This window comes from Sturnira hondurensis, unplaced genomic scaffold (genome assembly GCF_014824575.4).
Source record: "Sturnira hondurensis isolate 20B ecotype Veracruz unplaced genomic scaffold, ASM1482457v3 Scaffold0015596, whole genome shotgun sequence".
In the NCBI taxonomy this organism is placed as follows: domain Eukaryota; kingdom Metazoa; phylum Chordata; class Mammalia; order Chiroptera; family Phyllostomidae; genus Sturnira; species Sturnira hondurensis.
In genome coordinates, this window is record NW_028088227.1 from 23,121,396 (window position 1) to 23,148,259 (window position 26,864).

General features: G+C 39.2%; 1 protein-coding gene across 1 annotated transcript; it reads right to left on the minus strand.

The window, feature by feature from the left end:
- Window positions 1–11,754: 11,754 nt before the first annotated feature.
- On the minus strand, window positions 11,755–15,028 carry LOC119000067 (thymosin beta-4-like). Its single transcript, XM_037064841.1, has 2 exons — window positions 15,011–15,028; window positions 11,755–12,016 (listed from the first exon to the last, which is right to left on the minus strand). The coding sequence occupies exons 1-2, from the start codon at window positions 15,026–15,028 to the stop codon at window positions 11,819–11,821; spliced, it is 216 nt and encodes a 71-aa protein (XP_036920736.1). The 3' UTR covers window positions 11,755–11,818.
- Window positions 15,029–26,864: the final 11,836 nt, after the last annotated feature.

A 26,864-nucleotide genomic window follows, 5' to 3' on the forward strand; every position in this document is an offset into this window, starting at 1 on the left:
ATAGACTAAATGGATGAGGGGGGTTTGGTAGAGGGGGGCAACTGGGGTCAGGGCCAGGGTTACAGGGAAGACGCCAGAAGAGTAAAATTGAGGTAAGAGGATGAATTCAGTAATGGGACAACAGATGGAGACACCACATAGAAACAGAATGTTTCTTAGGAGCTCAACGGAAGGCTCTGGCTGAAAAAAAATTGAAATTTATCAGCAACTGAGTGCAGACAACAATATAGAAAAAGGGTAAAATTACCTTTGTGGAGTAACAAGAAAAGAGAACTAAGAATGAGATGCTGATGAATCCCAATATCTAAGCTGGGGACAGAGGAAGAAGAGCCACAAAGAACACTGAGAAGAATTTGTGTAAAAATGGAAGTTAGAAGAGAAAGTGGTAAACAATATGAATGCCATAAAGCCAGCCAGGGAAGAAGATAACCCCAAATTTCCCATTGGCCATAATATCCTGGAGGGCGTTGATGAGGTCGCTAGAAAGTTGCCAACAGTGTGGTGAAGTGTACTGATTCATAGCGTGGGTAGAAGAGTAAGACAGGGGCCATCTAGACGGTAGCTACATGGAGAAATTGTGTCTAGGAAGAGCTTCATCTTAAAGGTGAAAAAAGAAAACTTTATCAAGACCGAAGATAGCATCAATGGAATGTAAGAAGTAGAAGACAAAGAAAAGAACGGATAAGTTTTGGACCCAAGTTTCCTGGGGGGATGGGAGAATACAGAAAAAAATACAGTAAAAAGAAGAAGACAGAGGGTGGTATTAACTGGGATAGTGATGGATACATCTTTGCTAACAAAGCAAACGAATGAGGCAACTGCTGATGAGCGTCAAGAAGAGGAGCTAAAAAGTTAAAAACATTCATTCCAACAAGCCTGTATTTTCTGGTGAAATCAGAAACAAAGATGGTAAGGAACTGGACTGGTCAAGGCTTCAAACGACTGTCGAGGAACAAGGGCTCAGAAGAGGGCCGTTTTGAGTTCACAGCTCCTGACACTAGATGACCCTGCAGCAGTGTGATGAATCTGGCCTCCAGAGGAGTGAAAGGCAGGCTGTGGTGGAGCCAGAGGAGGGCAGGGGCTGGCCCCCTCTGTGAAGGAGGGGCAGCCAGGGACATGTTCACAGAGGGTGCACCTGAACAAGTAAGACCCGGGCAGCACTATGGGCAGAAGAGACAGCCCAGGGATAGGAGGTTCCAAAGCATTTCTGAAAGTGCCTTATTTCTTATATCTTTACTTCTGCCACAACTATGGGTGCTCCTTATTGAGGCTCGGATTTTATTTGACACCACACTGGAGAGCAAGCCATGCAGATCTTGCTTCCAGGAAATGTTTCTTCTGGGAAAGTATGACAGGCATCTGCGTGCTCAGGGCTTCCCTGGCTCGGCCACATGCTGGCTGCCTCCAAAGTCAAGTGGATTTTCAAGCATTTGTCTGAAGCAGGGATATATTTACATGAAATCTCTAATACTTTATTTATCTAATAAGATACGCATATTGCTCTTACTATGTATGTGCCCCCACCCCTCTGGGTCTTAAGTTAGAGCACTTTTTAAATATTAATTATATCCTCAGAACAACCATCTGAGCTAAATACTGTCATTATCTCCAACTTTGCAGCTGGGGAAGCTCAACCTTGAAGAATGAGGTCTGTTTACAGACCTGAAGCCAATAAGAAGCATTGGGGAGACTTGAACCTGGCAAGTCGATCTCTAAAGTACAGGTTCTGCCATGGCTGAGTGACACGGTTGGAGCGTTGTCCCAGACACCAAAAGGTTGCAGGTTTGATCCCTAGTCAGGGCAGGTACGGGAGGCAACAGATTGATGTTTCTCTCTCACTTCAACATTTCTCTCTCCTTCCTCTTCTCCTTCCTCTCCTCCTCCTTCTCTCCTTATCCTTTGTCATCTCTGTTTAAAATCAATAAACATATCCTCAGGTAAGGACTTTTAAAAAAGGAATTTCAAGTGTGGGTTGTTGCCCACTATGTCAAGCTACCACATAATGACTATTTAAGAAATCATAGTGTTCTGTGGAGGAATTTTCTAGATAATCCAATCCTTTTTCATCATATTGTAAAATTTTAGTAAGGTGGGCAACCGACATTTTCAATTTTGTTGTCTTCCTTAAAGATTATAAACTGGGAAGCTGTGGCCCCTAAAAGTGGCTATTTTTTTGTGTCAGAAAATGTTTTCTCCTTCTCTGAACTATCATCCACATCTCTGATTTCACAGTGAGTCACAGGGTACCCGTGGGCTCGCTGGCTCTCAGCCCCGCTTCAGCTCCCTCTGTTTCCAGTGCAGGTGTCCATGAAGTCGGTCATAGTGACCTGTTTGCTTTGGATGGGCTTTAGAATTAATAAAAACAGTCTACTCTCAGCCAGCATTCTCCTTGGCAAAGTCGCGCGCGTATCAAGCCCGCTTAGATATGTATGTCTTTAGTAAACTTGATTTTCCTTATTCTTAGCCAGTTACACATCTGTGTTTGCATTAATTGTTGTGGATCTAATTTTTTCATTGTTGTGTGTGTGTGTGTGTGTGTGTGTGTGTGTGTCTGGAAATGATTATCCTGTGTTTAAATTTTGAACACACTGTTTTTTTAGCTAATAGCCTACCCTGTCTTCAACAGAGATGCTTGCTTGGTTTTTAAAGAAAAGGTTGTGGGATTTTGGAAGGTTTATATTTTGATCATTGAGCCAAATTCTGACCACATTTTTTAAATGAAAACACCTTTGACCAAAAGACAAAGTTAACCTGTAGCCTTCGGATTTGAAGTCTAAACATGAGGATAATGTGTAAATGTGCCAGTTATTTCCCGCTTCTGATTTAGCTACTTTTTTGTTGTTCAGTATAAAGAGACACAGAACTCTGTCTCCTAGTATTTAACAAGAAAGAAAAGATGGATTTTTAATGCAAATTAAATTTTAGAAGGACATCACAAGGAAAGTGAGAATGTCAGTTTGATAATGGAGTAATTAAAGTTTCGTTTAAAATAACACATTTTGCACCCTGGCTGGTGTAGCTCAGTGGATTAAGCGTGGGCCTGTGAACCAAAGGATTGTGGATCGATTCCCAGTCAGGGCACATTCCTGGGTTGCAGGCCAGTTCCCAGGCAGGGGACGCACAAGAGGCAAACATACATTGATGTTTCTCTCCCTCTCTCCTTCCCTTCCCCTCTAAAGAGAAATAAGTAAAATCTTTTTAAAAACTCAGCTTTAAAAAAATAAAAATAAGACATTTTGACTTGGCATACAATTGACATATCTTCTACTACAATGAAATAATTTTAAAATTTGAAATGAAAGCTGAATAGTAAAATATAAAGCCCCAGGTGCAAAAACTTTTAGCATTCTCATTGCAGGAGACAGTCCAGCCCGCCTAAGACTCTACGCAGTCCTGAGTCCTAGCTTTCATACCCAATCTGTTATTTACACTCCAGATGACATTTTTTCAGGAAAGATTCACAACCTAGAATATAGGTAAGAATCTCATCAGTAATGAACAATGGGATTTATTTTTGGCAAAATCTTTCCTTCATTGCAATTTATTTGTTGAACATCTACTATAAGCTTGGCACCGTGTTAGGAGATAGAGGGACGTGATCTTTACTCCCACCGAGTTTCGAATCACCAAGGAAGATAACAATAGCACGCAATTTCAAATGTAGAAGGGCTAACCAAAAACCGCCACAGCAGCCAGTCCTAAGGGGGACGTAGTCCTAGGGTACATAATGGACTCTGTATGTTTTTAAAGAGGACTTCCAAAATCTATGTGTGTGTGCTAAAAAGCTGTATACAAGCCTCATTTTAGCCATCAACTTCGTTCAAGCAACTTCATCACATTCTACGTGTATACGTTTCTACTCCGCTCAACATACTTCTTAACTCTGATTGCAAATTAGAAGCACTTGGAGAACTTTAGCAGCACACCAGCATTCAGGTCCGAGTCCACAGATATCCTGATTTAAGAAGTCTGCGGTGGGGGCCCAGGCAGGAATATTGTTTAAAGCCTCCCAACTGAGTCTGCCGCACACCCATGACCGAGGGCCACCACTCTGAGGTCGAGGCACCTGCTCTGCCTGTGCTGACGCCCGATCACAGGCACGGAAGCTGCACGGATTCAGTGCAGCTTTATAAGTTGGATGAAATGGACACATTTATAAGTTGGATGAAATGGACTTGATAAGCCTTAGAAATGCATTACAAGCCACTCCTTTTTATTGTCTTTTTCATTTTAATTTATTTTTTCTATCCCTCCTCCCCCGTGCCCTCTTCCACCTCCAGGTGTCCCCCTTCCTCCCAATCACCACACTGCCATCTGTGTGCATGAGTTCTTTCTTTTCTGTTTCTTATAAGCCACTTCTTAGATAAAGAAAATCTTGCTATTATGTGTCCCTTTACTTTTCTGATAGCAATATAAACACGATGAAGACATCCATACAATCTGGCGAATCGTTTTCCTGCTCTCTCAGGGAGAGCAAGAAAGATTACAAACTTATCACTAAATAATTACAAGGAGTTTGGATTAAGAAATATTCAAATTCACCCATGGCTTATGTAGGTCATGTAATCCTCATTGTTCATGACATCTCTACCCATCAACCCCACGGGTCCAATTTGCTCAATGTCAGCCTCCAGGAAGTACTTTGCTGCCGAAACCGGACGATGCTTTTCACCCTGCCATTTCGATCAGTGCTTCACGCCAACCCCGAAGACGAAATATCCCGTCAGTGGAATTCTGGGAAGGGTTCAACTGATTGAACTGTCCAGATATTTTGGCTGGGAAGCAACAATCTGAGGCTTCCCCCATAAACACAAATATCCATGGAAACCAAACCCAGAGATGGTGTATAGCCACTTAACTTTAGGTCCAGCAAACCACATGGGACCTTCCCAGAGTGAGTCTGGGTTCTTGGCAGCCAAGCCAGTGCTTCTCCCCGTGGCTGGCTATCACTTTGAGTCATTATTATAACCAGGCCCAGGTAGCACTTGCCTTGAACAGACTCCAAGGAGTTTTCTGAGGAGAACTTAGTCTGTGGAACTGTCTGCTCACCCAGACTGCAGAAACCCTTTGCCTACTCAGACAGGAAGACGCATACGCAACACGGCACTGTTATTATTATTAAATTCACTGACTGCTACTCTATTTTTTTAAGTACAGCTGCACTCTTCATGGACTACAATCTATCTGCCCCTTCAAAGTGTATATGTGATTTTTATGACTGTCTTAAAGACATCAGTGATTTATATCTTACTCAAATATGAGTTAACGTTTGTGTTTCCTAACTGAGTGTTGTGAAATGTTAAAAAAAATGCTTTTTACTGTGAAAATTTACTCTCCAATTTATCCGATTGTAAATTTAGATCTGGGCATATCAAGTAGTTCATTATTTAATGGAAAGGAAAGTGCATGTGTGACTTTAAATAAATAACGTAGAGCATTACTACTAAAAGAGAAATAGAACTTTGCCTTCTAACCATTCACACCTCTTTGCTTGCCTATTGTATTAGGAGGCATTCTATGCAGGGCAGAGAGAAGACTATGTGTCTTAAGCAGGGACAGATTGAAAATAGGGAGCTTAGTGCTTACAAAGTCAGTGAAAAGGTTCAAGCAATGATTCCTAGGGTTGGCCTCCTGGAATGACTTAAAAAAAAAATAAAAGCTGACCCCCATGAGGCTGCCACTGGAGCTGCAGCAGAAGGAAGAAGCCCAAATTACTTGTTCCAGTGGCTTCTCCACCTCTGAGAAGCTGGAAAATGGGCCTTGGCAGCTGCACCTCCCAGGTTGGAAGTCCAGATCAAGATGGCACCACTTCTGTCTCTGCTTCTGGAGACCCTGAGAGATGAGGAATGGACAGGAAAAAACGGAATTAAAAGGATTTCCTCTTTCTGTGACCTTGCAGGCCAACAGCAATAGCTAAACACTGCAGGAGAACGCCTTAAGCCTCACGTCCACCTTCCAAATCTCATGGCAGAGGCAGATTGGCAGATCCTCATTGCTTCTAAACCCCAGGTGCAAGGAAGTCTGTAAGATATTGTTAATAGTTCTCCAACTTGCTCAACCGAAGGAAAGGTAGACATTGTGAATATATATGACACAGATATAAACAACAGAGATTGGATATTACCCATTGCTTTGTTTATACATTGAAGCTGGATACAAGTAGAAGATTGCAAATTCTGATGAACTGGAGTCCTCCTGATTCATCAGTTTTGTAGGAAAATCAAGAGTATGTACTATATTAATATTAGGTAAAGTTTCAACCTCCATGTTTTCAAGAAGACAGCCAAAGATCGCCCTTAACAAGAAGCCCTAGGTCTCCAAATACTTGACTTTTCTACAATTCAGCTTGACTGAGATGTCAAACTTTTGCCATGAAGTTGCTTAAATTCAGTCACTAGAAGTGTATTTTTCTGCAGAATGACCAGAAATCCCCACTCAGTTAAGGAACACAAGACAAAGTTGCCTTTTAACATGTCCATTCTTCTGAATGCATTTCACTCATAATAATAATAATTGATACCTCAAAGCAAATAAAGTATTTTATGATGTGGCTTAGTGGTTTTATTCATGCCTCTTCAGGAAGTCAAGAGACCACAACACAAGTCTGAAAAAAAATTAGCCTCTGTTTTTGATTAAGCATGTATTGCCCCAAGCGAGGACAAGTAAAACAAACAAAAAATTACTGTTAATTTGTATAAGCAGTACTTTGGGGAGCCCTTAAAATAATGAAAATTATGTGGGAAGTGGCAAAGAATAAAAGAAATTAAACACAAGTGCTTGATTTTGAAATGTAGTCAGCAACTGTTTTCATTCATATTACTTTGGTCTTTCTTATGTACCCATGTACCCAGGAGACAAGATGTATCTAAAAGGTCAGTTTATAAAAGACATTACAGAGGTGGCTGTAATGTCTTAAATACATTTAAGCTGAAACAATAATCTTAAATGTAAAAAAAATTATTTAACTGATAGAAATTCAATAGTGCAAGCCTTATTAACAAAACTGTATGGCTATTGTTATGGTTTCATCTTTAAAAACCTCTTTTTTTAATTAAGATAAGCATTTCTTACACATTGCAAGCTAATACAATGGTGAATCTTTGATCCCTTTAAACCACTTGCTTCTAAATTTTCATCTCCAAATCTCCTGGCTTCTGAACCTGCAAACAGAGAACACGTAGATAGAGCCTTAAACATTATGCATACAGTGAAATTTCTTACATTTTTCATTAAGAAAATTTAATAGTGTCTCATAAATGAAGTAATTTACTAAATATGGATAAAGTACACATAGAATGTTATTGAGGATGAACATTTCAGTTGTCAAAATAATATCGTTTTCAGTCATATGGTATAAATAATCATGTTTTCATGGCATGCACACACAAAATCTGAAAACATTGGCAAATATTTCAACATTTAGTTCACAAAATACCAAGCATGTTCATATATAAACATATCTGTATATTTGTCCTTTTCGTTTCCATCTGAAAGTTTTCTGGAGAAACATAGTTTTTGAATGTGTGCTCACAGTTGTGAATAGTAATTTATAATAATACTCACCCTTCAGGCATAATTTTCAGGGTAGGAACTTGGGGAAATGTGTTTAGTCTGTTGCAGTGGAGTATGTTTCAAAGGAGGAAGATTTGGGAAATACATTTCAAAATCCATCAGTTCTTCAGTTTAATCAGAACAAAAATAAAGTATGAAGACCACTAATTTTATTTTACATATTATGATATAATTATGGAGAAAATTCAACTAAACGTATAACTTTAAGAGGTGGATGATTACTCCTCCACTTCTCCCATGTGAGGGGAGCGCCATTAACGCGCAGGACAGCCAGGAGTCTTTGCTGTGCCTCCTTCGGTCCTCAAGGGGGCAGCAGGCTTCATCTGAGTGTTGAGTTTGGAAGATCGAAACTGGACGTGAGTTTCCAGCTTCTTCCTGGTCCCTCCGTCTCAGAAGTGTGAAGCCTGCAAGAAGCACACATACTCATCTGTGCCTTTTTGCTCTGTGTTTCAAAAGATCATCTTTTGTATGAACAACCGGTTCAAGATGTAGGCAGGTTAATAGGATTCTACTTATTGGGCCTCTCTTTAATCCCAATTTGAGGTTTAATTTTTCATTGTCTAAAGAAGGGTCTGAGGCTACCAAGAAGCTGTAAGTTCATCAAAACATTTATGACTTTCCTTGTCTTGACCCATGTGGATCAGTTGGTTGGGTGTCATCCCTGCAAAGAGAAAGATCCCTGGTTCGATTCCCAATCAGGGCATTTGCCTGGGTTACAGGTTCTCTCCCCAAATCTCTCCCATCCGAATGGGGTGTGTGCAAGAGGCAATCAACCTAGGTCTCTCTTTCTCATCAGTGATTCCTTCCCTCTCTTTCTCCCTCCCTTCTCTCTCTAAAAATAAATGAATAAAATCTTTTTTTAAATGTACGATTTTTCAAATTTACAGGCACTAGTCAAAAAAAAGAAAGAAAGAAACTTTAGAAGGCCTCCTGTGCTAATAGTTTTTACATGGTCTTTTTTCTTTCCTATGATGAAATCCAGGTGGGAAACATCAATCTATATTTTTTTCTTTATATACATCATGAAACTATGTCTTTTGTTTCAAAATTATTATCAAAATCAGAAGACATAGGTAGCACATTTACTATAGTCCTGTGTTGTTGTCTAATAAAAAATGGATGGGAGATTCATGTATAGTTTTTAAATTTCAGAACGGTTGCTTTCTGCTATTGCCTGAATGTTTGTGTTTCCTCGAAATTCTGAACCCAAAGCTCATAGTATTAATTGGTAGGACACTTGGGAGGTGAGTAGATGACATGGGTACAGCCTTCATGAATGAGAATGGTGCCCTTGCAATAGAGATCTCACAGAGCTTCCTAGCCCTTTCCCACCATTTGAGGCTATGAGAAGTCTGCAGCCCAGTGTATTCTAACCCACCCATGCTGATCTCAAACTCCCAGTTTCCAGAACTTTAAGAAATAAATTTTTCTTGTTTATCAGCCACCAGTCTATAATATTTTGTTGTAGCAATAGTAATGGACTAAGACACTTAACTGACAGAATTTCGTAAACAATTAATGATGGCCTATTTTGTTAATTGTGTGAAGATTTGTTTTAGTTGTACTTTCTAGTACCATTTTCATGCAAAACAAGTTGAAATACAAAATTAGAAATATCCAGTTAATTTGATAAATGTAGACCACCAAGCTTATTCATTCAAGCCAAAAACATAAATGCTGGTTATCTGAGTTGAATAAGTGAGTAAACAGTCAACAAATTTCCAATGTGTTTTATATTATTTAGATGTAGACTAGCCATTTACACTGGCTTTTCCTACTCTTCTCGTTCATAAAATGAATAGAGAAATTTGTCTAACTACCAAAGCCAAGATGAAAGCTGCCTAAATTAGTAACATATGTTTATATTTCTCATAACTAGTGCCCTGTGGACGTAGGCCTATCAACCCACACTTCACAACCACACCAACCAAGGCTCGCGCGGCCCACGCATGTGGAATTTGGGGCAATCTACATGCTTTCCATTCCATATCATCTTCAAGGCCAAAGGGACACTCCATATAAATGAAAATTTTTAAATTTGCAAACTGAAAATTTTAAAAATGTATGTTGTGCCATCTTCACAGTTAAAAATGAAGAAATATTCATTGAATAAACAATGGAAATTCATGAAATCTGAAAGGTTCAATGTCTATATGCCTTGGGAATGCAATCGTTTCACTGTCTTTTCTTGGAATGTCCGGACTACATTTTTTACCTGAAAAACAGAAGTACAAGGGAGTGTTACAACATCTTGAGTCACTGAAAACCAATTTCAACAGTCACTCTCTATGTGCTTTTTTGATATTCATCTATTTACTCAAATATTCATTCACCATTCATGGTGGCACCATTCATGAAGCTATGATGAACAACACAACATTTCTAATCTCAACTTTTATTCTCTTTGAGGAAAGCATAAAAGCAAAACAGTAAGTCTCATTACGTTTAAAAAGTGATATAAAAGAAGTACATGTAAAGGGAACTACAGAAGTAGAGGGAAGCGTAGGTAGCTTACTCATTTAGTAGTGGGAGATGGGGGAGGGAGGTAACACCTGACTTTGACTCTGGAGGATAAATAGAATAGGTAGGAATGAGTAAGGCATGTGGGATAGTCGTCCTTACAAGTAGTGACAACAGTATGAACAAAAGCACAAAGGAGTGAGAAGTGTATTTGAAGAACTGTAAATAGTCAACGTGATTGGGAAGAGCAGCAAGAAGAGTTGATCTGGAAAAGGTAAGCAGGGAGCAACACTTTGTGTGTCAAGAGGTTGGGCTTTATTCTGATGGCAATTTCAAGCCAGTAGTCAACCAATTTTGACAATGGACTAGAAGTGTAATTTGAAAGAGGCTATGGGTATAGGATGATTAACGGCCTCATCTATGGCAAACTGGGCAGATAGGAGCTCCTGTAAGAGAGACCGAGATACAGAGAGAGAAGCTTTGTAGGTTCGTTTCAAATAAAGGCGACTAAAAAAGTAAACACAAATGGCGAGAAATTTAAATATTATTAAATAAGGGAAGGGAAGAGATGTTTAAGAAGATACCTAAGTATGAGAATGGAGTAGTGATTCCAAAGTGAGAAAAGAGCTCAAGCATATGGCAGGATATTGCAAGGACACTGAGCTGGTGGTCCCTGGGTGTCCTCCGCCAAGGCCAAAACTTACAACCTGTCCCTGACATAGAGCTGTGTACTGGAAAAAAATGCTGTGTGTGGAAATCATTAACTATTAACTAAATCATTAACTATGTGTGGACTGCTAACTATTTAGGGCAGAAAATCTTACTTGGCTCCAACAGTTGTCTGTGCTATTTTTTAAATAAGTAGATGATAGATAGATAGATAGATAAAATAACAAAAGTTAAAAAAAAGAAGAACCCCATCAAGACTGGAAAAAAGTGAACGGGAGTCTCAACTACATTGGATCTCAAATATTATCAGAGTTACAAATGTGCTTTTTACTTAGCCCAACATTCCTAGAAGTAAACATTCTCCTTCCAAGTCAGGTTTTTTTCCAAATAGTTTATCACCAAAAGTTTCCCTATACTTACCAAAGCAAGGATTAAAGAAGAAAGTTCTTGTTTGTTTTTTCTTTATTTTAATTTTATAGTACTTGGGAGTCTCTCAATCCCTTTACTCTCTAAGTATCACTTATTACATAAACACACATGTATGTACATAAGCACAGTGCACGTGGAAGCCTAAGACGCCCCCACAAAGTTTCAGGACCCTGGTTATTCAATCGTGTTCAACCTAAGGGCCGCTATGATGGGATTTTGAAGATGTAATTAAGGTCACAAATCACTGAACCTTAAAATAGGGGATAATCCAGATGGCTTGACTTAATCACATAACCTCTTTTTTTCCCAGGTTTTAAAGCTTTTTAGTTGCACATTTAAAAAATTGTGCATTCCAATAATTAAAATCATTTTAACTAAAAATAAATGGCACTCTAATTAAACTGCACCTTAGAGCCTTCAGGACACCTTGGAACAGCTTGGTTTTTACTCTATATTTCACTGTCATCCCACCCAGCTTCTTCCTTCACCAACATGCAAGTTCTTTTCCTTCCCTGCCAGCCAGAGAGGCAGATAGAGAAACAGGCGTGGCCTTGGTTGTCGGTAGTTCTCAGGTGAAAAGGGGAAGCACAGTCACTTAAACTGATCACACAGTTAGAGAGCTAAAAGAAGTAGAATAAGAAGGCAATGCTTGTGGAATGTACAGTGCACATTGACAGTGCGGGCCTCATTACGATTCGCCTGCTTGCTTCTCATGTTCATTCATTTCTTTAGAAGGCAGTAGATCTTTCTCGTGTATGTCTATCTTCTTCAATTTCCACTTATCGAATTTCTCAATCTTGACCACATCGGGTTTATCAGACGTGGTTGCTGAGGAAGCCAAGGGTGGCACATGAATGAGAGAAGAGTCCGATATGCTCAGTGACCACTGCCGAATCACATAATCTCATAAAAAGCAGCAAGTTTTGTCCAGCTGATTACAGAAGGGTAAGTCAGAGACCAAAGCATGAGAAAAATTTGATGCACCATTGCTGACTTGAAATGGTGGGGCCGTCTGTCAAGGAACGTCAGACAGCTCTGAGGCACTGAAAGTAGTTTCTGACCAACATCTAGAAGGCAACTAGGAAACTCAGTAGTACTACAACCACAAGAAAATAAATGCTGCCAACAGCTAGAGAGCTTAACAAGGATCCCAACCTTAGCCAGCTGTTTGATTGCAGCCCTGAGCAGAGAATCTACCCATGCTGTGCCCAAATTTCTGACCAGAAGAAACAGTGAGATGAAAAACTTCTGGTGGTGTAAGTCACTAAATTTGTGATGATTTTTTTGCAACAATAGAAAGCAAATACAGTACAGAATAATAACAACAGAAGTGAAGAGAATCCCATCTTCTTTTTAGCAACAGGCTTTGTCTCTAGTTGCAGGGAGTGTTATGTATGACACAATCTTGATAATTTATAATTAACACTTTCTTAGAATTAATCTATTTGGACAGTGGTCTCCTCCTTAGAATAGAATAAGTGACTATAATGTATGCTAAAAGTGTATTTGCCAAAGAAAAAATGAAAATATAGCAAGAATGTTCCAGAAGACAGTATCAGTACCAGTATGGTTCTAGTGGAACCAAATGTAAGGTAAATAAAGCAAAACTAGCTGGAGTTTATGACTGCAGGAAAGTGAACCTGCCTTGGAGATGAATGTTTTCCTATTCTCAATAAAAGACCCAGTTGTGGAAATCACAATAGGCAACGGAGAAGCAGGTTAAGCAAGAGTCTTCATTGTGGAATGCTATGCAGCAGAAAGAAGCTCCTACCCTTCTTGATAGTATGGATGAAACTGGAGAGCATTATGCTAAGTGAAATAAGCCAGGCCATGAAAGACAAATACCACATGATCTCACCTATAAGTGGAACCTAATCAACAAAACAAACAAATAAGCAAAATACAACCAGAGACATTGAAATAAAGAACAAACTGACAGTAACGAGTGGGGAGGGAGGAGAGGGATAAAGGGATGTGATAGGGGAAGAGCCATTGTGGAGTGTTTATAAAGAACATATGGACAAAACCAAAGGGGGTAAGTTCAAGGGTGGAAGGTGGGAATGGATGGGGCAAGAGGGAGGTGTGGTGGGGTGAAAATGAAAACAACTGTACTTCATCAGCAATAAAAGTGAATTAGTTAATTAATTAAAATTTTAAAATCCCCTGATGCAAGTTATGCTTCTTTGTCCCCTTAAGAAAATTGAGGATGAATCATTAGCAAGCTATTTTTTTAAAAAAACAGCTGCTACCATTAGTCTTTATAATTTATTTAACTTCTTGGAAAAAAGTAACATACACAAGGCCAGTAGAGAAAAGGGAACCCTAGTGCACTGTTGGTGGGATTGCAGAGTGGTGCAGTCACTGTGGAAAACAGTCTGGAATTTCCTCAGAAAACTAAAAACGGAACTGCTTTTTGACCCAGCAATTCCACTGCTAGGATTGTATCCTAAGAACCCTGAAACACCAATGCAAAAGAACCTATGCACCCCAATATTCATAGCAGCACACTTTATAATAGCCAAGTGCTGGAAGCAACCTAGGTGCCCATCAGTAAATGAGTGGATCAAAAAACTGGTGCATTTATACAACAGAATTCTACACAGCAGAAAGAAGGAAGGAGCTCCTATCCTTTGCAATGATATGGATGGAACTGGAGAGCATTATACTAAGTGAAATAAGCCAGGTGGTGAAGGACAAATACCATATGATCTCACCTTTAACAGGAACCTAATCAACAAAACAAACAAGCAAGCAAAATATAACCAAAGACATTGAAATTAAGAACAAACTGACAATGACCAGAGAGGACGGGGGAGGATAATGGGGGGGAAAGGGGAAAGGGTTTACAGGAACAAGTATAAAGGACACATGGATAAAAACAAGGAGGGAAGTGGAAACAAGGGAGGGACTTGGGGGTGGCTGGGGTGGTGGAGGGGGTGGGGGGAGGCAGAAAACTGTACTTGAACAACTATAAAATTCAAAAGTATCTAATTTAAAAAAAACATGTACAAGTTTATATCTTCTAAATTCCAATGTTTGTGGGATTTTTTTAATGTTTAAATAAATAAAAGAGTAGTTTTAATTTTAACAAAGCATGCCGAATTTGCCTTCTGCCACGCGCAGTGTGTACGGGTGCTTCTATATCAGTCTATCACCTAGAGAATGACCCTGGAGAAAGAAAATCAGGTACAATATGTGCACACTTCAGTTGTTAGAGATCCCAGTGAAGAAACTGCTCATTGATGGGCTGGATAGTGCTAGACCACAAGGAAATAAGAGAAAGTGAAGACTTATTAACCTAAAAAACAACTTCAGAAAGAAATTCAAGAAAATTATGGGGATATATTCAAGTATCTGTTATGCAGAATAAAATCATGGTATTTGAGGAAAAGTTGTCAAAGTTATGACATTTGGCATTATCAAAAACAAAAAAGCCAAAAGACTAACTACGTAAATTTTATTCTTGACCCGTGCCAGTTGGACTGAAAGAGAACTGGAAAACTAATAAATTTTTATTAAATTTTGAATTGAGATTGACAAATGTGATTTTGTGGGCATTTAGATATTTAGGCATTCAAGTAAAATAATTTGGAGTCAAGGTCAATTCAAACTTTTAAAATAAAAAATATGGAATCACATTTACAGAACAAATAAACACTTGTAAAAATTTGTGAATAAGAACACTTCAATATGGGTCTGTTAAACTACTTCTAACAATTATTCCAGCACTGAGAGAAAAAAAAAGTGAGTTTAAGAGTCTAGTAAACAAGTGTAAGACATAATAAAGTGAACTCTTAGGTAAGGCTGGATGTGTGCATTCAGAAACTTAAATATACACACTTAAGATTTTTGTAAATAGACAGTCGTTGCACTAAATTACCTGTTCTTCCAGATACATTGGACAGAAGCACATACATCCCCTGAATTTTCCCAAACTGATGGAAACCCTTGTAGGTAAAGAGAGGACAACATGGGATAGTGGACACAGCCCTGGACCAGTTCTGAGGACTTGGCCTTGAAATTCAGGCTCTTCTCCTGTTAAAGAGGTGCCTTTACACAAGTTAATAAAATTCTCTGAGCTCTAACTTATTTATCTAAACAGCAGGTATGCTAAAAGATATGGAAGTGCAGATTAAATGAAATTATTCACCTAAGTAAGAGGTGTTGGCAGCTATAGGTTCTGTGTCAGAGTTCCAGCAGGAAGTAGACAGGACACTCCAACAGAGTAATTGAGAAAAGTTAGATGACTAACAGTGGGAAGAGTTCAGAAAAATCAGAAAGAACCCTGACTACCACAAACAATTAAAATGAGGAGATAGAGATGAAGTGGAAAGTTAGGGTTCAGTTTCCAGAACCCATAAAGTTGTGAGATTAGCAGTAAGGTTTCAGGGAGACTGGTAGCTCACAGTAAAAGTGAGAAATTAATCCTATCCTGCAGCCCGGCAGGGAGAGAGCTGGGGAGATCAGTATCCCATCCTCTCTTCTTCTGTCTTCAGATCTCCCCCTGAGACCCCCACTGGTTGTGCTCGAGCAGTAGAGAGCAAAGAAGTATACGCATTCACAGATGTCACAAGAGAAGGAGAAAGAGAAGAAAATTGTCATTGTTGGCTCAATTTTAAAGAAATTGTCCCCCATGTCCCACCATGTCCCCAGCACACTAGACACCCTGCTTCACCCACACACACATGTCAAAATCAGAGGTTTAGAGACAGGGACAAAGCTGTGTGTAAACTGAGAAAAGGGGAGGAGCTGCAGAAGTGTGTGGTAAGGTCCATTCTTCCTTAGATACAATCGTGTATTTGTAGGAGGCAAGAACTGAACCATTATAAACTTTGATGGTTGATAAGCAACTTGTCAATGGAGTAAACTCCATGAATTTTTGTGTGTAGTTTTTTATTGCAGATTTGTTTTTCTCATTACAGCTTACATTTATTGAATATTTACTATGTGCCTGGGAATAATGATCTCTGTATTTTTCTCTTAATCCTCATAAGGACTGTATTAGGTAAAATTAAGACTGTTTCAAAATAAAAATCACTTGACTTCCACTAAAACCATATTCTTCATTCTGAGGTTGTTGGGTTGAGTAAAGTCATAAAAGACTGTGAGCTTTATTGCAAAATGCACCTCAAATCAACTTCCCACAAAGCCAAAATATCATCAAACTAGGCTGTAGTTGTAGAAATATCTCTCATTTTCATTCCACACTTCATTTTTTTTCATGGAGTATTAATTGGGCTTTTATCCTGTGCCAATGGTGTTAGGCCCCAGGGCAGAAAGAGACATAAGTCTCAAGTCCTGTCCACAGAGGGGCTCAGACCTGAGTGAATACACATTCCCGAACATTCCACCTAACCCATTGTTTAGACATTCTCTGAGGTTATTCCCTACGTCCCCTCCCCTCACTCCCAAACACAAATACGATGGAGTGAACTAAATGCAAACATTTTCTTAAATGTATCATCACACATTGTGTTAGGACTCTTTTGTTGCAAGTAGTGGAAATCCTGTTCAAATCATCACAAGTTTAAAGGAGGAATGCATCGCTCATGTCGGTGGGAATACCATTGGTGTAACTCATAGGATGGAAGAAAGAACTACAGGCACCAAGACCCTTTTCACCACCAACCTCTCCGCTCTGTCTTGGCTGCCTTCTGCAGACAGCTTTTCCCCATCTAACAGGAAGCATGTGTGCCAGCAATGCAGGTTCACATTCTCCAAATCGAAAGCGTTTCCTCCCCACATGTTAATATGTTAAGTGAAAAAGATTGCTCTAGTTGGCCCTACTTGGAACATATGGCAACCCCTGGACTCTTATTTCTTCTGGTAATGTCTGTGTGATATGTGGACAGGAGACCCCCCAGGGGCAGAGAGGCAAGGCAGAGCGGGCTTGTCAGGTTACATGACCAAAGGGAAGGAGAAGGTGTTCTGAGAACACAGCCCACTAGAATCACTCAAAGTCTGAAAGTCATTATGCTACATAAATGTTTCGTGAAATGAAATGTTATTCATCAGTCCATTATGACTCACATTTTGTCCACTATACAAAAATCTGGAAAGTGGTAGAAAATAGAAAGATTGAAAACCTATTTCAGGGATAGAATGTATTAAGCAGGATTGCATGATCTGTTTCTGTTCTTGTTAAAATCGTTTCTATAAGAAGAATTATATACGTTTGTGCTCTTGTCTGTTTCCACTACAATCTGGCATGTAAACCATTTCTGCCTCTTATATTCTGAGAAGCAGAGGCCCCGCTCTTTTTTTATTGCCTTAGACATTGAGAGATCAGCAATTACAAAAGCCTTCAGGTTGTTTCCCCTGATCAAAAGCTCCGCACCTTATGCTGAAGGAACCCAGTCTGGAGTTCCTCCCTGCAGGCATAGTTTCTTTTCTGCCAGGGGACCAGGAGAAGGTGGCATGAGAGGTGATAAACTGAAAGGACTGGCTGTCACAGAAGTTAGAGCAATCACAGCTTTTCACTTAGTTTTCTGCTTCCCTTCCCTACTTCGATCCGTCTCCTCTAATGCTCACGTTAAATAAAACACAATTGTGCTCAGGATTTCCTTGGACTTTGTTTAATGTGAATTAGCTCATTAATAAATTGCATGTCCCATCTTTTTCTTTCCATCATTACACAGTATATGTAGCACATGAAGCAAAGTAGAAAATTCCTGGAGACATCAGTTGACCATTTCTACTTTCTCTCTCACCTAAATATTTTATTCCATGTTGCTCATTAAAAATGTATAATAATGAGAGCAAAAAAAAGGAAAAGAAAGAATGAGGAGGGTAGGCATGCCCTTCCTCATTTGCAGGTCTGAATCTCTCGTCGTCCTTCTCCCACTACCAAGCTTTGGTTTATGTAACCAATTTGTAATGCCAGCATTTCTTAATCCCTAATGATAAATGTTCATCTTCTACCCTCTTTTATAATCTGCCCCCTTAGGACCAGGCTTGCCTAGACCAGAGACTATGAACAACTTGTGATATAATTTAATGAAGAACCCAAGAACACCTTGGAGAAGCTCAGTATTCACGGAAACTAACAGCATTTGTACAGGTTTGAATTCTATTTCATTGTAATCTGTGCTCTTTGGAATCCCTTAAACCTAGTCTAATTTTTAATGCTGTTCACCAGAACAACACCGCAAATTTCAGCTAAGTAAGAAGCACAGGGCATATGTGCACTAATACTTCAGAGAAGGGAAATTTCACTCTTGTGACAGCCCAGATGAGGTCATCATTGTGCCAGGGCCATGAGAGTCAGAGCACTCAGGGTGGTAGCCACCAGCCTTTGGTCAGCAATTTCCAGTTAGTCAGAGTCATGGCCAAGGGCAGAGGGCAAAGCATAAAAGACATATCCGCAATAAGTCAGAAGCAAAAAAAAATGTAAATTAAAAAAAAAACAGTAACTTTCTTAGGATGCCAGGGGTAAAACGAGGAACACAGGTCACAGCTGGGAGAAGTGAAGCTAAAGGTGGAGAAAGCAGGAAGGAGCTGAGTCACCAGCCAAGGAACAAAGAGGGCACAAAGCCTGGAACACCATGAGTCAACCATCCCCTGCATAATGAGCCAGGACAGCCTTTCCATGGAAGAGCTGCCCGTGGGAGGTGCTGATGGCTGTGTCTCCCAGTCTTTTCTTAACAGGGACCTGGGCCTGTTTTGCGGCCTGTTACATGATACTTGAGGGTCTGGTGGACACAAGGACCTCAGTGGAAGTAACTTTAATAGAATTCAGATCCGCTAAACAGAAAGAAAGAATATTATGCCTCAATGTGATCGTGTAAGAAACAAACAAGTTGATCTGAGAGCAGACACTGTAAGATTTCTTTTTTTTTTTTGAAATTTAAGATACATCTTATGGCCTAGAACATGGTCTATTTTGGTAAACATTCTATGTGAGTTTGAGAAACATGTGTATTCTGCTCTTTTGGGATGAAGTAGTCTATAGTTATTCATTATATCCAGTTGATTGGCAGTGTTGAGTTCAATTATGTAAAAAAGAGAAAGAAAAGAAGGAAGGAAGTAAGAAAGAAGGGGAGAAAGAGAAAGAGAGAGGAAGGAAGGAAGGAAGGAAGGAAGGAAGGAAGGAAGGAAGGAAGGAAGGAAGGAAGGAAGAAAGAAAGAAAGAAAGAAAGAAAGAAAGAAAGAAAGAAAGAAAGAAAGAGAAAGAAAGAAAGAAAGAAAAAAGAAGGCAGATAGGTCCAGATGGCAGAGGACACTAGATTTCCAGGTTGAAGTTTTAAGTCAGTAAGTGAAAACAGAACTGAACGTTTTTTTCAAGAATTGGAACATATGCCCTGGCTGGTGTAGCTCAGTGGATTGAGCACAAGCCTGTGAAGCAAAGGGTCACTGGTTCGATTCCCAGTCAGGGCACATGCCTGGGTTGCAGGCCAGGTCCCCAGTAGGGGACATATGAGAGGCAACCACACAATGATGTTTCTCTCCCTCTCTCCTTCCCTTCCCCTCTCTCTAAAAAGAAATAAATAAAATAGTTTTAAAAAAAGAATTGGAACACAATATAAGCAGAGTTGTGTGCATTAAAAAAGAATTTTTGTAAGTTTAACTTCTGTTTTATTTATATTTTAAATAAGTCCGATTTGTTGCATATTAATATTCAAATATCATATAATGGTAGAATTCATAAATCTTATAAAATGCTATGATAATGCAAAGTTAAAACAATCATTAAGAAAATGAATTCTTTTTTTACATTTTCCTAACTCAGTTCCTCAAGTCATTAATATGTATTAATATATAATAAATAATTAATAGACATTTTATATATGTGTGTGTACCTATATTGATGCATGTATATTCCAATAAGTTTGAAAAGCACTAGGAAAACATTTCACAGATTTCTTTACTAATGTCATTTAAATCTCCAAGAATGGGATCTATGTGTCTCCTCCCAAATTTCTTGATTCTGCCCAATTTGTTTTTGAAGCATCTAATGACAACACTTCCAGAGCTAGTACTCATAGGAATATCAGTTTAGGAGGCTCTGTTTTAGTTTGCTAGTTTGTTCCTAAGAAACAAAGCAGTTTGACTGATTCTGTTCACTGAATGGGATGTTTTCGATGCAGTAACTCCTCGAGGGTAGAGTCCGCCATCTCCCAATTGCCTAGTCCTTGGTATCATCCTTATGAAAAGGTTTCATGTACACTACACAAAACATCTCGTGAAGAGAATGGTGTCCTGCTTTAAAGATTGTGAAGGCATGGAGCTCTTTTGTTGCCTTGTGGTAATTACTTTCAAATACCACTTCACTGGTTAAGACAGAGAAACCCAAGTTTTAAAATTGACTTCTTACCAGGTGGCCACATAACTTAAGTGTATACATCTTATGCAATGAGTATATTTGCAGACACTTAAATAAATAAATCTTGGTTTTCTTTTAACCTTGGTCATGAACCAATGAAGTGTGTTAATCCTTGGAGTCCTGATTCAGAAAATGAGTCTGTTTACTCCTATTCTTTCACTAAAAAGAGTCAAAGAGGTAAAAGTATTTTGTAAATTGTTTAGCTGTACTCAAACGCAAGTGGTATTAATCAGTAACTTTAGGTATAAGCAGTATGTTTAGCATCTTCGTTTAACTGAGTAGTGTCATCATGGATATAGCTTATTCACCTAAAAATTCATGATCTTTGTGTATTTATTTACATTAAAACCAAGATCACATGAATAAGAAAGATATGTCTAAGTTTACCTAGATTATCATTGAACTTGAGGTCATATTGTGTAAACCTGTCTAGATATTAAATTGGGACAAGTAGTCCATTTACCTTTAATCTCAACCAAAACACACACACACACACAATTTCCCCCTTACAGTTGTGTTATTCACTGCATCTCATAAACATTTGTGTAACAGATACACTCAGGCTGTTGGCTGTAATTTCTTGTCTACCACAACCCTCTATAAAACAGTGACTGGGAAATAAAAGGGAAAGATTGGATACAATGTCCATGACACAAAATAACGACTCATAATTCACCTAAGCACAGATTCTGAGTATTTCAGTTATTCTGAAAATCAAAAGCATACTGTTGATGCACACAGTCAATACATCAAACATGAAATCTTGGAATCCGTCAGCAGTTGTTCACCTTACCAGGGTTTCTAGTAGGAATTCCTGTATTTCAAATTCAGCTCGTTGAGATCAGATCTGAGTACAGTATAATCAACAAACTATATACCTGTGCTTAAAAAGGTCACAGCTGAATGCTAAAAACGAGTGCTAGATGGTAGTCCCAGTCACTAGGTACTTCTACCTAATTTTTAAGAATGTAGTTAATGGGGTTACGTTTTGTTTTGTTTCATTTTGCCTATTTGTAAGACTCTTAAGAAAGAAAAATGGCCAACATTGTACAGCAGACACAAGAACAACTTGAACAATACATCGAAATGTGGTTTGACCCTACTAATTAGCTGAAAAAGCAACCAATTTCTCCCCCCAAAATGAGTAATTAGAAAATAAGCTTCAATCAAAGTTTAATCTCATGTTTTCTAAAGCTGGGGAAATAAAACAAAACCAGAATATCCAAATATTTTGCAAACAAAACATAGACATTTTATTTGGTTCAAGTTCCTGATTTATAGACAGTATAAACAATTGGGCAAAGCAATAGGCTGCTGGAGCTTCTTCAAAAGAATGATGCGGGGAACAGGAAAAAAGTTAATAGGCAACAGATGCGTGCATGAACACTCTGTGTAACTGGCTGTGAGTACAGTGTGTGCTGTTTTGTTTGTGCATCTGTTTCCTTAACACGTGCCATATTTGTCTCTGTTGATATCCTACCAAACTCACCATCGCCAGAATCTTGGATGTTATCAATAACTATAATTTTAACAGAAATTAGTAAGGAAAACAAGTGTCCATGGGGAGAAAATGTATTTTTCTTTTCAGCAAAATACTCCTTTTCCTTCAAAAACAATTTATGGGTAAGAAAAGGCGATGCAATGGTTTGCCAAAGAGTCCAGTGATGCATGAGAATGTGAGGCCATTTTCAAACGTGCAAATCAGTTCCATCCACGAGTTCACCTTGGTTTCAAGTCATTTGTTTCTGATGTGTTGAGGGAAATTTTCCAAACAAATTCTTCTGATTGACTCTGAATAGGTTATACCTCCACTCTCTGGCCATATTTTTGTTTTTTCCATGTCTGGTCACTTATCAAACTGATACAGAACTAAGAGAGATTCAGCTTGGGTTGAAAAAAATATTCAGATTGAATGTGTTACCACTAAAAAAAACATCATCAAGATTGCAAATTGCATTATTTCCATCTCAAATTGTTATATTTTTATTCTGTATTTGTAAGTTCTAAAAATATGCAATAAGTGCCAACTAATTACCATTTAGCTGGCACTAAGCATTCAATAATTACACTGAGAGACACAGTTTATATTTTCACTTAACTTGCAATCTAGCTAATAAAACCTAAAGATAAAAATGTATTCAACACAAGTAAAATGATAGTTAATATTTGTAAATATATTTATTAATATATATTAAATAAATTAGTTTTGACATCCATCTACTGAATAGCCTTACGAATTCATTTAATGTACTCACTCAACCATTTGCATATTTATTCAACAAACATTTACCCTTACTCTATGCCAGATGCCAACATCTTAAATCCTGTGTTATACATAAAAAGGCCTAAATAACATTGTTTTAGAAAAGTTCAAAGTCAAATAAGTGAAATAGACAAGCAAGTGTGTACTAATCCAATGTGGTGAGGGCCGAGCTCAGAGTGGGTATTGAGTAGGAAACGCGGTCTTGCTGTAACAGAAGAGGCCGAAGGGCTACGTGGCCACAGAGGAGTTGACTAATTCTGCCTGAAGGAGCTGGAAAAGTTTCCCTAAGGAAGTGGCATCTGCATTGGGTTTTAAGGGATGAATACACATTTCCCAGATGGCAAAGAATAAAAATGCTATTCTGGGAAGAGGCAAGATCACAAGCAAAAGCAAGGAGACCCTATAAAAATGTGTAGAATGATCACGCCTGCCCCATCTCAAGTTCTCCTTGTGTGAAATTCTAGTACAGATGGATTTACTATGTACACTGCATCCTCAGGAAAATCATGGTTTCTGTACACATGAATTTAAGGTTCTGCCCACTGTGGATAATTAGAGACATAGAGAACTAGAAGTTGGGAAAGGAAAATACGGCAAAACCAAAGTGATGGAAGGTAATGTTTAGCCACAAAATCAGAAAGTCCTTGAAAATGTAGATGGGGACTGACTTTTGTAGAGTTGGTATCTGTAGGGGACTGGTTCCAGGGTCCTGGCAGGTATCAAAATCCACAGATGCTTAAGTCCCTTACAACATAAAATGGTATCATCTTTGCATATGTCCTGACCCATTCTTTGATATACTTTAAAAGTTGTTACACTGCATTGTGTAGGGAAGACTGACAAGGAAAAGAGTCTGTGCACATCTGATACAGACACAACCATCACAGGCCAAACTACTCAGCAACAACATAATGAGGTTTTTTTTTATGTTTTTATCTCATTTGGCTGATTCTGCAAATGTGGAACCCACAGACACAGAGGGCTGACTGTACTGTAACTTAACAGCATCAAACAAAACAAATGTTTAAAATTATATTTAGAATGTGGAGAAAGGAGATACTGAAAGTTACTGGTGATCAAAAAAGGAGGTATAAATACAAGGTACAAGGTCTGTCTAGAAAGTATTCAGCCACATACTATGAAAAATAGAGACGTTTATTGAAGAAGATACAAGATACAAGAAACATTGGACATAGGACAATGACAACTCAGTCCCCTTCAAAATAGGCACCTTGGGACCTCACAGAGTTCTCCCACTTCTCTCAGCATCTCTTCCACTTTTCAAAACACTCTGCAAAATATTTTGTTGGAATTGCCAACAGCTGCCCCATCATGTTTTCCTGAATCCAATCGATGGTCTGAAATCTTTTCCCTTTCAAAAGTGATTTTAGTTTTGGGAAAAGCCATAAGTTGCAGGGTGCCAACGCTGGGCTATAGTGGGGCAGAGCTTCCTGGGTGATTTGATGTTTTACAGAAAAATTCTGCAATAGACATGGTGCATGAGCAGGTACACTATTGTGATGAAGCTGCCCATCACCAGTTGCCCATAGCTGTGGCCTTCTAAATCATCTGAATAGTTTTCTCACAGGAATGTTCAAGCTTAATGCAAAATTTGGTGCAGATCCATTGCTTTACTCAGTCATTTTAAATGTGACGGCCACACAATACACATACTCATTCAGTGGCATCCACCACCCCCATTGACTAGGACAATGAAGTTATCATTGTTCACACATGTGCATTCCAGTCCATTCTCTTGGGCTACCAAGTTACATCAATGGCACACAAACCATTCTCATTATATTAACAATAGTTGGACTTCTCCGGACAGACTTCACACATATCAATTCTATACTATTAATAACCAAATGAAGACATATATAATGATGCCTTACTTGGTAGACTGTTTTTATGGTTCTAATCTGATAAACATAAACTATACCCAAAACTGTGATAGTTTCACTCATGATCTCATTCCCTAAACTCTTACTTTTCCCCATTGGATTGATCTCACATGAGATTTACAGAAATTCAACTACAGGTATTGGGAAGGGAAACACTGTATTATTTTCAGCTTAATTCACCAAGTCCTATTTGGCTGTATAAGAAGAACTTAGGGGAATACTTCCAGCCCACATGGAGGCATAGGTAAGACACACTGTGCCTCCTCACACAACCAAAATAAGGACAACAAAAATTTAGAAACAAAATAACAGCCAGAACTGACAGAAAATTGAACTGTATGAAAGTCAGACAGCCAAGGAGCTGAAATAGACACATTCATCCAGACCAGTAGGTGGGGCAGAGTTGGGAGAGGGTCGAGGCACAGAAAGCAGTGACACCGGGTGTGCAAGGCACCCCAGGGGTGCAATATGGCAATGCACAGAACCTGGGTGCTCAGGCAGCAGTTGGAAGACCCTAGGCATGGGGTGACAATAAGCAGACCCAGCCAGGAGGTAAGTGTGAAGTGAGGACTGTGCACAAGATGGCAGGCTGACCAGGCAGTCCCATATTCCCACGCATATAACTGGAGATCGAGACAGACCAAGCAACCCAGGGTCCCAGTACCAGAAAACAAAGCCTCGAAACACTGATTGAAAGCACCTGTGGGGGTTGAGGCACAGGGAAAGAATCCCAGCCTCACAGGAGAGTTCGTTGGAGAGACCCACAGGGTCCTAGAATATACACAAGCCCACCCACCCAGGATCCAGCACCAGAAGGGCCCAGTTTGCTTGGGAGAAGTGGCAGAAGAAACTGAGGTTCAACAGAGAGCAGAGCAAGCACCACTGTTCCCTCTTGGACCCCCACCCCCACATACAGCATCACAACCCAGAGACAGGGTTGCCCCATCCTGGTGAACACCTAAGGCTCTGCCCTTCAGTGCATAACAGGCATGATGAGACAAAAAAAAATGACTGAAACAGAAGAATAAATCAAAGCTCCAGAAATAATACAACTAAGTGACGAAGAGATAGCCAGCCTATCAGATGCACACAGTTCAAAGCACTGTGATCAGGATGATCACAGAATTGGTTGAATTTGGTAGCAAATTAGATGAACAAATGAAGGCTATGCTAAGTGAAATGAAGGAAAATGCACAGGGAACCAATAACGATGGAAAGGAAACTGGGACTCAAATCAATGGAGTAGACCAGAAGGAAGAAATAACCAAACCGAAAAGAGGAAAAAACAAGAATTCAAAAAAGGCTTACAAACCTCCAGGACATCTTTAAACGTTCCAACATCCAAATTATAAGGGTACCAGAAGGGGAAGAGGAAGAGCAACAAGTGGAAAGCTTATTTGAACAAATAATAAAGGAGAACTTTCTACCAATCTAGCAAAGGAAATAGACTTCCAGAAAGTCCAGGAAGCTCAGAGAATCCCAAAGAAGTTGGACCCAAGGAGAAACACACCAAAGCGCATCATAATTACATTACCCAAGATAAAAACAAAGGAGAGAATCCTAGAAGCAGCAAGAGATAAGGGGACAGTCACCTACAAAGGAGTTCCCATCAGACTGTCAGCGGATTTCTCAAAAGAGACCTTAAGGCAAGAAGGGGCTGGAAAGAAGTATTCCAAGTCATGAAAGGCAAGAACCTACATCCAAGATTGCTCTATCCAGCAAAGCTTTCATTTAGAATGGAAGGGCGGATAAAATGCTTCTCAGATAAGGTCAAGTTAAAGGAGTTCATCATCACCATGCCCTTATTTTATGAAATTTTAAAGGGACTTATCTAAGAAAAAGAAGATAAAAACATGTATAGTAATATGACAGCAAACTCACAATTATTAACAACCATAGCTAAAATAAACAAAGCAAACAACTAGAACAGGAACAGAACCACAGAAATGGAGATCACATGGAGGGTTAGCAACAGGGGAGTGGATGGAGGAGAGAGGGGGGGAAGGTACAGAGAATAAGTAGAATAGATGGTAGGTAGAAAATAGATAGGGGGGGCAAGAATAGTATGGAAAATGTAAATGCTAAGAAATTTAAGACACGTGGACATGAACTAAAAGAGGGCGATGTGGGTGGGAGAGGGTGTGCAGGGTGGAGGGGAATGAAGGGGGGAAATAGCATAACCAATAATATATACTTTTTAAAAAAGAAGATGTTAGGGGAGTAACAAGAGGTAAATGTGATAAGG